Here is a 10,004-nt window from a genome sequence, read left to right as displayed (position 1 = left end):
AAAATATATTTATCAGGGATTTTTGTAATATTTTTGTGCTGGAGAACCCTTAGAGCGTGGGCACATAATAAACCCATCATTTCAAACTTTTTACAACTACACGTAATATCAGAATTACAATTGTCCACTTTAACAATCCAGGGCCTGGCTCTGTCCTTATCATCGAGAGTTCGGATATGAAATTCTGAATCCGTAGTACTGCAGCACTCCACAGCAAGCCCACACAAGCCATGTAGAAACTGTGTTTCAAAGATTCAGTATAACTTCCTAGTATCAAGGGTAGAAACTTGTCTCAAAACTGGACTGCTTTTAACGGTGGGAGAAATTGCAGACTGCTGGCATTTAAATTCTTCATCCTTTTCATTTCTTCTCCAATCCTTGAGAACATTTTTAAGACCCAAAAAACATTCGGTCAGGGTGCTTGTTGCCTTGGAGACATCATGACAAATCTTATTCGTGGACTCTCTTCTTTGCGTTGATAGGATCCTCATTCCAAAAATTTCTTTGTTGAAGGCGGTTGACCACTTATGCCTGATATTATACAATTCATCCAACCAAACATTCTCGTGTAGTTTTCCTTTCTCGATCATTTCACCCCAAATTTCTTCAAACTCCTCTTCAGAGTCACATTTGCTCAAGCATTTATAAAAAAAGATTATTGACTCTCTTGCTACCCACGCCACAATGATTTTTTGAAGATAACTTCTTGTAGATGTGTCATTGACATAATCTATGTCTGATTTGCAGAAAACACTCTTCAATGGTTTTAGACATTGCTTGGTCCTGGTCAGTGAATATTGTTATCGGATGTTTGTTATCCATGATACGAATAAAAGCTTTGAATAATCACTTGAATGATTCAATTGTTTCATCTGACAAAAAACCAACACCAAATAGAACATTCTGCTAGTGGTGATTCACATTGATAATCGGAGCACAACATAAATTGTATATATTCAGTCTATAACTTGTATCAAATATTATTACATCCCCAAAACAGTCGTAATCAATCCTGGACATCCCGTCGCACCATAAAAAATTCACCAAACATCCTGCCTCATCAATTTGGAAGTCCCACGCAAATATTGGATTATCTGTTTGTCGGGTAGTGAACAATTGTATGAGAGAATTACCATCCCCTAATTCAATTTGAACTCTTCTCTCTCTTTGTATGAAATTATATGCATCCCTCTTTGTGCAATCAAGATTCTTCACTCCTCCAACCTCATTTGCGAGGAATCTGAATGTATCGCTAGTTCTAATCCCTGATTTTGTCATTGTTTTGAGGATATCAGCACAGATATCACACATCTTTTTGCTGGAACGCAGCAGATGCTTGTCACCATCCTCCGCCAACGGATGGTTGTGAGTTTCTACGTTTGATGGTTGTGAGTTTCTACGAATTTCTTTACCGACCAGTTGCCATCTAAATTAACGAAGTATCAGATCATTATTGGACAACCAGTCCTTGTGTCCGCTCTTTTGAACCTTACAGTGATAGTATCCTTCAACTCTTTCTTGAAACCAGCTGATTTTGTCATTGATCTGAGGATATCAGCACTGATATCACACATCTTTCTGTTGGAACGCAGTAGATGCTTGTCACCGTCCTCCGCCAACGGATGGTTGTGACTTTCTATAAATTTCTTTACCGACCAGTTGCCCTCTAAATCAACGAAATATCAGATCATTGTTGGACATCGAGTCCTTGTGTCTGCTCTTTTGAACCTCATAGTGATAGTGTCCTTCAACTCTTTCTTGAAACCAGTCTTACCACAAACAAAGTCCTTTGTCTTCAGCTTCTTTGAATTCGTCCAGAAACCACTGTGTTCCTTTCGCACAGTAAATCCAATATGGTGTGCATATAAATAATACTGTTCATATGCTTCATTCTCGTTGTGGACCACTGCATGAAGCAATTTCTCTGCCTCGGGTGACTGTAGATTTAAACATCATTAATACAATGTCACAATACATAAATAACAAGATAATAATACCATAATAATACTATAAAATGCCATTAAGAAATGTTACCAGTCTCCTAAAAGAAAATCAAGTCAGCAGATCCAATATTATCTTAATAACACTGTGATACCACCAAAATAACACCAAATCCCTACGTCAGTAACGTTACATTGTGATACTACCAAAATAACACTGTGATACGACCAAAATAACACGAAATCCTCAAGACATTGACTTTACATTATGATACCACCAAAATAACACTGTGATATTACCAAAATAACACCAAATCCTCGAGACATTGACTTTACATTATGATACCACTGTGATACTACCAAAATAATACCAAATCCTTAAGAAATTCACTTTACATTATGATACCACCAAAATAACATTGTGATACTACCAAAATAATTTCAAATCCTCAAGACATTCACTTTACATTATGATACCAGATACTACTAAAATAACATCAAATCCCAACTAATATTCTAATGAACAATAAGAAATGGAGAGCAAATACAATAATAACCACTGTATCACCATTATATTTCCTAAATAACCCAACATCTCACCCAACCGAAACTTAGCGTTAAAACTTATCTAAAAATAGAGCAAACTTCATTAGCAATAAAATTACTCCTTAAAACCTAGAATTGCATTCGAACATCCTTCGTTAAAAAAATCTACCTGCAAATGTCTTTCTGTCGCATCTAAACTCTGCTCAATCTCATTATTCTCGGAAATATTCTGAGATTTCATCTCATTGTTATGATTCTCAGGAGTATTTTGAGATTCCACCAACATTTCTTCGTCAAAAATTATTTCCATCGAACCAGCTCCAGCGAACATGAGGGAAAAAATGAGAATATACCAAATCCCTATACCCTAAAACAGACAAAATGCCACTTTCTTCTATTGGCGGGAATCGAAAATGACAAAAAAGCGTTATTTTTTTTTAGGCAGGATTCGGGCCGTCGGGCATAAAAAACGCTTATTTTTAAGCTATACAGCCACGTTGAATCGCATTCCACATGGCGAATTTTTATTCGGTATCGCATGTAGGGGTTCATGCGGTGCACGTACCGAATAAAAATTCGATATATAGGTGGCTATAACTTCAAATTCTTGTTGCAATGTGGTCAGAAGAAAAAAGTGCTTCAGAAAAAGTATATAATAATACATTAATGATTATCATTCTATGGTCATGAAGAGTCATCTAAAACAGAGAAGAAAGAGAATTACTTGGAGTTATTTCATTTCACTGCCAATCATAATGAAGTAAAAAATAATAATATGCCAGTACAAATTTGAAATGTACTTGACCAAAAGCTCAAAAAAAAAAAAAAAGCTACTAAGGTCTTACTTTCCATCATGAATGGTGTTGATGATTCTCACTTCTTCTAGTAGATGAGTCTCGCGATGTGTCAAAAAAGAAAAAACTAACTATGGCAGTGAGAAATGTTGATAACGAGGGATAAGTTATTGACAGTTTCATTAGTATTAAATATATATACTTAACTATTGCAATTGCAGTTAAGAAAGTTCTTGAAACTATATTTGTCAAATGCTCATTGAGATTAGATAAGATATATAGCTAAGCTATGATAAGGCATATAACATGCAAGGGATAGAATTATAGATTAAAGACATTCATTCTTAATGATAATCCTCAAGAATTTAATGTTCATTGTTTTTCACATCAACTCCAATTATATTTAGTTAGTATAGTAAGGAATTATTAGCAATTGAAGTATCTTTTTGAGCTTACATTAAGAGTTATAAATACTATTGGAGTATCTTGTAAGACAATTGATACTCTTAAAGCTATTTAACATGAAATAACTTTATATATCTTAAAATTGAAGAGTTACGAAGTAGTCAAGGCTTGAATAAAGAGATTAGTTTGCAACAACCTAGTGACACCTATTCTCTGCATTTTTAGATTGTAATTAATCTCATAAAAGTTTATGCTTAATTGCTTACGTGATTTAAATGCTTGAAATTATCAAGGAGGAAGAGATTTATGATCAACAATCAGTTAAAGGTTGTGTTAATAGATGAAATAAAATATTTTGGCTTTGCCCTAATGATGCATTTATAATTAATATTTTGAATACAAATGAATTTTCACAATCCTTATAAGAAAAATGAACCAGTCATCAAAGATGCAATAAAATAGGAACATGGATCCGAACAATGACTAGGGCTGTCGAAAAAGCTCGTTGTTCGCAAACAGTTAGTATTCAGCTCGTTGGGGAGTTCGTATTTGATTCGTTCGATAAGCAAAGGAGACGAACACGAACAAATTTTTTTGTTCGGTTTATAAACGAACCAAACAAACAGTCATTTGTTCAATCGTGTTCGAATCGTTATTTGTTCGAAATATAAAATAATTTAAAATAATTATATATAAAAAATTTATCATATTTTAAAAATAATTATATACTATAAAATTTTATCATACTTTAAAAAATTAAATCCTATAAATTATAATTTGATCTTCAACTTAGCTTATAATAAATTCTATAATTTTGTATTTATCTTCAGATTCGTCTCTTACCTTAAATTTTATTATATTTCTTTTAAATTTATTTAGTTTCTTCGAGTTAACCATAGTTTTTGAGAGTGAAAGCTCACATATTGCCTTTAGATTTGAATTTTTTATGGATAAGATATGATATTATGACTTTATTGTGAGCTTTGCTTCGACCATTTTGCATTCAAATAATTCGAACATTTCAAATATTTTAAATATATTTCAAACAAATCAAACCGAACACGAAACCGAACACGAACAATAATATTTCAAACACAAGTCTATTTCAAACACACATAATTTCAAACGAACCAAACACGAACACGAGCTCTGTTCATTCGTGTTTGGTTCGTTTACACCCCTAACAATGACTATAAAAAATGAGGGAGAATAGATGAAGTGTAACATTTTTGTAATCTCTTTGAAATTAATGTTCCAGATACAAACTCTATATTCAAGATTTTTTGAAAGTCAATATGAAGAGCTGAAGCCGTAAAAAACTTGCATCATTATTGTACCCAGTTTTTTTTAATACTGCAATTGATATACAACTTCAAATAATAAATAATTGTTTCTCCTTTTCGTGTGGCATGCTTAAACCAAGTGTTGATTCCTTTTCTACTTTCGATAAAAAATTAATTTAGCTTGCAAAGTTATACCGAAAAATATTTCACAGTTTAGCTTGTATGGTTCTTTTATATCAGTTTTTCAATTACATTATTAATTTGCACACTAATAATGAATTCTTTGTAATTGGGAATGCTAATAAGAACTTGAAGTATTGAAATAGAAATCTGAGGCTGAAAATAAGGCGGATTTGATTCATTCACTCCTATATTAGGTATAAAAATTATTTAAGCGGCAGTGATATTATAGTTTATGAACGGTAAAACCTTTAATTATCAATTAGTGATTCTAGCTATACTATTTTTATACTATTTCCTGATGCCAACAAAACAGCTTCATTTTAAGTGTCATTAATCAACTAGAATTGCCTGTCCATAGCTACCCTCCACGTGATTAATACTAGGCAATGTCAGCGCATCTCCAATGATCTTGAAGTTATAGAAGAAGCAGTCCAATGGTTTTCTTTACATATTTCTCATAAAAATAACAATCAATTTAAGAACGGTAAAAAGTAAAGCAACTGAATAGTACTCCCAAGGGAAGCCCAAGTTGCCGCAAACTTGGCATAAATAGTTATTCGAGGAGCTGAAAACTTGAAAATTACACTCAAAAGCCAAACTTCCGATATATAATACTCACGATGTTAGTGACCCAAATAGAGCTTAAGACTGATAATGTAGCTGTACACTCAAATGCTCTAAAAATTCTCTATGAAGACTTACAAAGATTTAGTTTCAATAGCCATGATAGTAGTGCTTATATCGTGCCATATACAGGAAAAATGGTGTATAAAAAATTTCAAGTTAAATGGAACCCTCGGTGAATAAAGGATTTTGATAGTGGCTTCTAGAGTTGAATAAGAAGACCAAGTACCTATTATTAGCATGCTATCAACCACATGTTTGAGTACAATTAATATCATAATGGAACTCTTTAGATTTTTATACCGATAGGATAAAAAGGTTAGGATAAGGCTGACGATAATGATGGTAAGAATACCACGCTCCCATTGGGTAGTACATGCTTTGTCCCAACTGGCCATTGCATAGTTAAGGCTATTCTTCATCAATTTTAATTAACAAACATAAACTAGTACAGAAGGAACTGTTCATAAAACCCACCCTTGACAAATTCATTAATACATAAACAACAGAAGAGATGGTTATTTATCGGTTAGATTTAAGTACAAAATAACTAGGCTACTTACTTTTTCTTCTCCATGTCAGGTAGATCACTCCTAGAAAATCTCTCAGCAATAACCTAACACAAACATCAGAAAAAAAATTTACAGCTTTAGCAATATGTTATCTTATATAGTCCTTCAGTAAATCAAAAACATATAATAACGACTATCAAAGCTCACTATATTCATAGCATTATTAAATGTAGTATTATCATGTTGACAACATAGATTCAATGTTTTTTCTAGAAGTCCCTGTTTTAAAAGACATTAATGCCAGAGGTAGCACGCCAACCCAAATTATATGAAAAAAAACATGGAAAAAAACAAATCAAACCACTCAAAATCATTTTGTGGGCTACTATATTATTACAATTATTTTCAAAAAGATGTCCTTTCTAAATTTAAAAGAAATCAAGTTTTGAAATGCACGAAGAACTTAAGTAAACATAACTAAGTGACCAATTAGTTCTTTAAATAGAACAACAATGAAATCATGGAAGAAGCATAAAGTATGGCAATAAGAAAAATATGTAGTACATACAATAAAATAAGCAAACTAATATAAAATACACACACAAACACACAACCAGCAAATGCAACTAACAGACTTTTATTTTCCTAGTACATCATTTTTTCTAGCACCCATGTAATTATTGAAACATGATATGCAATAGCTACATATAAAAAACCAAAACTTTGAACAAAGTATCACCAATACATGAGATTTGATTGCTAACATTTCAAGGTTACAAAAAATACATATGTATCATTTTTCTTCATTAAATAAGAAAAAAGCAAACAAAAAATGAACAATTACCCAATAAAATATAAAAATAATCATATAAAACTGTGGTTAAGTTCTCAGACTACAAAAACACGTCCACGCAACTTTTAAAAGGACCTTAAACATTCTCAATAGCACATAGCTGACACATTCATTTTTTTTTACAATAATCAAACCAAATGATTGTTTTTCATAACTCTCGGTGTCCTTTCTTCTTAAAAATCGATACCTTGCTATTTTCTCCCTCCTAATAAAACATAAAAAACCAATTAGAAGCCCCAAACCAGAAGAAAAAGCTTATCCTTGACATCAGCATTGAGTCACATTGCATTAAGTGTTTATCCTCCTACATAGGGTGACTATCCCTCTAACTATCGTTCCATCAAAGCCTTGACACTTCAAGGATGTTGCCACCAGGCTTGCACTTATATCATTTATTCTTCATTGGAAGTGTCCATGCCTCGTACATTCAGCTCATTTACCTTTTAAATCCATAATTTTTCACCTACAAAAGCATCTCTATGAGTTATTAGATTGGCGTAATGGTTATTGAACAGTTTGCTCAAATAAATTGAAGTGTAGTTTAGCTTTTCTTTGTTGATTCATAATGATTATCGTGCTTTAGATGTATGAATATTTTAAAAACTATTTTCCTTTAAAGTTTTCGTCATTAACCTACAAAAGGTGTTTGCTTCTAAAATTGTTATTTTGCTTGCTGTCTTTTTCTAAAGATAAACCTTTATACCATTCATTGCTTGGAATCAGGCTAAATTACCCTTATGCATAAGCATTAGACAGCCACAAACTATAGTGAAGAGATTGGGACTTGACAACCTTTAATCTAATCCTTCATGCATATTGTTCAAAAGACAAAAGATATCATGTTTCCTATAGTTTTAGAAGTCTTTTACCATTGGTTGTCAAAAGTGGACCATTCTGTCTTGGGATTTTAAAATATAACATAATTGATCGCTCATTTACAAAAACTTTATTGAATCTTTCAAAAGTGACAAGAAGAACAAATGAATGGGCACCAAATTGACCTTTCCTGTCATTTAAATGTTGCACTTTTAAAAAAAAATTGCTCCACTTTGTGCACGATAAAATAATTTTCCTAGTTCTAAGGAAATTTTTCTTTCTCCAAAATTCTAACAGTTTGGTTTGTGTGTCAAAACTATGGTAAGCTAATAGAAAAAATAGATGAGAAAGGAGTCAGGAAAATAAAACAAAATAAAAATTTTCTATAATAGGCTTTTTTGCTGCTACCTAAGTTTGCTGCTGAGACAATTTAATTTATCTTTAAAAAATGAGTTTCCATTTTTTAAGATATTTGAGCAATTTTCATATACTTTATGCGATACTACCTTGCTGTATGTGAACAAAATATTAATTACTAAATGCATATTTTAAAGATTTGTAAAACTGTGATAGAGTGCTGTTGTGGCTAGAGCTTTCTTTATTGATTTCCTTGTTACATCAAAAATTGAAGCACCTCAAAACTTCATAATATCATGTAAGACAGAAAAACTTATTAGCTTACATGCATGCAACACATGCGCTTCCTGCGCTTCCAAAAAAAAAAAAAAAACCATGGTTTTAAACATAAATTTGCTTATTGCTTTGCTATACTCAAATATTGTGTATAAAAAGCTGAGAAAGTAGAAAATCCGTCAATGCGAAATTATTAAGATTATTGGACAAGTTTTACTATTTTTCATAGCCAATTATTTTCAGTCCAACAACTTAAAAGTAGCATATAGCCAAATATTGTCGCAAACTAGTGATAGACGATAATTTAGTTAGAAATCAGCTACCAAATATGCATTCACTTGGTGCACACGCATCTTTCCAGGTTTTTCAGGCCGATTTCAGAATACAAAGTTGACCAATTACGGCTTAGGTTTTCAGGTCAAGTATGCTTACAGGTGTTCGAAAATACATGAAAAAAAAGAAAAAAAAGAAAAAAAGAAATTACTCAAGCTATAACATACCATTAAAATAATCATTTGTTTGTTTCGTTCTACATTTCTAATGGCTTCAACCAGAAACCCTAATGAAACACGCATGACTAGTTTCTTTTTCCGCAAGCAAAGGAGGGAAAGCAGGAATTACTTTTGGACAATTGATAAGATTTCAACTGCTCCCTACAGAAAATTGAAATATAAAATCCTTAATTGAGTGAATGCCAACAGCAAACTCACCGGTACCCGGTCAGGATATTTGGCAACGATCTGCTTGGACTCCTCAAATCTTTCCTCTGCAACCACATTAGCATTTCAATACTTTGAAATCCACTTGCCAAAACTGGAAACTGTGGATTAACAAGATAGATGACGAACCGAAGGAGTACTCTTCCTTGAAAGATTTGATCTTCTTCATCCTCAACTGCTAAAGAAGTTAAGGTTGCTGCAGAGGAAAAGGAAAGAGATGAACGACTTCGGCGCCGGGGGTTGCGTCCTTGCGTTGGCCGTTTGCTTGCTGGCTGAATGCAGGGAACGAAAGAGGGAAGAAACTGAGTTATACATATCTGCAGGAGCACGAAATCAATTAATTTTTCTTTTAGGAAGATTTACATAAATGCCCCGCTCAATTCTTACATTTTTACATAGGGAAAAGATGAACTTGCACATTGTTACATATTTTTACATTTATTATTCTTATATTTAAAAGATAATATTATGTAAGAAGGTAGAACTTATTTTTTACATTTTGCATGTCATTTTTTCTTACATGCAATCTTTTCTTACTTATTTTCTTACATTTTTACATATGTAAGTATAGACTATACTCAACAAATTATATTTTATTCAAAGCATGAGTACAGTGTTTTACTTGACAAACTTCATATTATGAGCTGATTCAAAAATAGTTTGTAGTACTTTTATATATATATATATAAACACACA

The 10,004-nt window shown here is 32.3% G+C and overlaps 1 protein-coding gene across 1 annotated transcript in view; it reads right to left on the bottom strand.

Moving 5' to 3' along the window:
• The window catches only part of LOC110031671 (autophagy-related protein 8i-like), a 16,725-nt gene extending 7,105 nt beyond the window's left edge, over positions 1–9,620 (bottom strand). The window contains exons 1-3 of the mRNA XM_020735002.1: positions 9,438–9,620; positions 9,300–9,355; positions 6,339–6,391 (exon numbers count right to left, since the gene is read on the bottom strand). Coding sequence (XP_020590661.1) covers positions 6,339–6,391; positions 9,300–9,355; positions 9,438–9,477 — 149 coding nt within the window. The 5' untranslated portion in view covers positions 9,478–9,620. The remainder of the gene's footprint in view (positions 1–6,338; positions 6,392–9,299; positions 9,356–9,437) is intronic.
• Between the last annotated feature and the right edge of the window lie 384 nt (positions 9,621–10,004).

The sequence above is a fragment of the Phalaenopsis equestris genome, unplaced genomic scaffold, assembly GCF_001263595.1.
Source record: "Phalaenopsis equestris unplaced genomic scaffold, ASM126359v1 Scaffold000840, whole genome shotgun sequence".
Taxonomy (NCBI): domain Eukaryota; kingdom Viridiplantae; phylum Streptophyta; class Magnoliopsida; order Asparagales; family Orchidaceae; genus Phalaenopsis; species Phalaenopsis equestris.
The sequence above is the reverse complement of the archived record's forward strand: the minus strand, read 5'-3'. Positions and strand labels throughout refer to the sequence as shown.